Source organism: Priapulus caudatus, unplaced genomic scaffold (genome assembly GCF_000485595.1).
Source record: "Priapulus caudatus unplaced genomic scaffold, Priapulus_caudatus-5.0.1 Scaffold2530, whole genome shotgun sequence".
Taxonomy (NCBI): Eukaryota; Metazoa; Priapulida; class Priapulimorpha; order Priapulimorphida; family Priapulidae; genus Priapulus; species Priapulus caudatus.
The window spans coordinates 31,007-32,222 of NW_014579591.1; the positions used below are offsets into that span (position 1 = coordinate 31,007).

General features: G+C 54.1%; 1 protein-coding gene across 1 annotated transcript in view; it reads right to left on the reverse strand.

Annotated features, from left to right (window-relative positions):
- The window catches only part of LOC106818792 (coiled-coil domain-containing protein 146-like), an 18,480-nt gene that overhangs the window by 9,880 nt on the left and 7,384 nt on the right, over positions 1-1,216 (reverse strand). Inside the window, exons 4-5 of the mRNA XM_014823468.1 lie at positions 724-816; positions 46-137 (exon numbers count right to left, since the gene is read on the reverse strand). Of these exons, the coding sequence (XP_014678954.1) occupies positions 46-137; positions 724-816 (185 nt within the window). The remainder of the gene's footprint in view (positions 1-45; positions 138-723; positions 817-1,216) is intronic.

A 1,216-nucleotide genomic window follows, 5' to 3' on the forward strand; every position in this document is an offset into this window, starting at 1 on the left:
CCAACGCCGCCTGCAACAGTTGCATGCAACATTAGCATGCAACACTGAGCGCGACACGTCTCCTGCTGCCTCAGCAGCTGCTGCTCCGCCGCCAACGACTCCTCCACCTTCATCTGGTCGACGGCCGCCAGCGCCGCCTGCAACAGTTGCATGCAACATTAGCATGCAACATTTGTGTGCAACATGCAACACTGAGCGCGACACGTCTCCTGCTATCTCAGCAGCAGTCAACGACTCCTCCACCGTCATCTGATCGACGGCCGCCAACGCTGCCTGCAACATTAGCGTGTCGACATGCTACATTGTGTGTGGGCGTGCAACATTAGCATGCAACATTACCGAGAGATTTCTCCATCTTCATTATAGTAGACGGCCTCCAACGCCGCCTGCAACATTGTGCGCAGGCTTGCAACATTATCGTGCAACATTAGTGCGCGGGCATGCAACATTATGTGCTTGCAACATTATCGTGCAACATTCGCAAGCAGCAGTGCCCTGCATGCAACATTCACGGACACAACACACGTGCACTTGCAAAGTTAAAGCGCCGGCTATTCACATGTAAAAAATGTTGCAGAAAATTGACGCACTTGTTGCACATGACATCCGTGCGCGCAACATGTTGCAGGCAGTCGACAAGCACATGACATCCACACGCAAAGAAAAGAAATATCGCACAAAGTTGACATGCGCTGTCGCACGAATAAAAGTCGTGAGCGCCACCTGCTGGGCGAGTCCTCGCTTCATCGCGGTGACCTCCTTCTGTAGGTCGCGCCGGTTGTCAAGCAGCGCGTCGTCCTTCGGCAGATTCTCCACCTGGTGGCGAGAACGAGAAACGATTTCAGTTTTTTAGTCGCAGGGCGGCGCGGCGCGGTGAGTGCGAGAGTGTGCGGATAGAGGGCGCTGTGAGGTGGGATGTTCGCAGCGGTTTCGCTCATCTGCTGGTGTCAGCTGAGCATTAGTACCTTGCCATAGTGAACTTTGACCATGCTGCCTAATGGTAAACCCTAACCCTAACACTCACCCTGACCCTCACACCCCGACACTAACCCTAACCCTGATCCTGACCCTAACACTAACCCTGACCCTGACACTAACCCTAACCCTGACCCTGACACTAACCCTGACCCTGACACTAACCTTGACCCTGACCCTGACACTAACCCTAACCCTGACCCTGACCCTAACCCTGACTCTAACCGTGACACTAACCCTG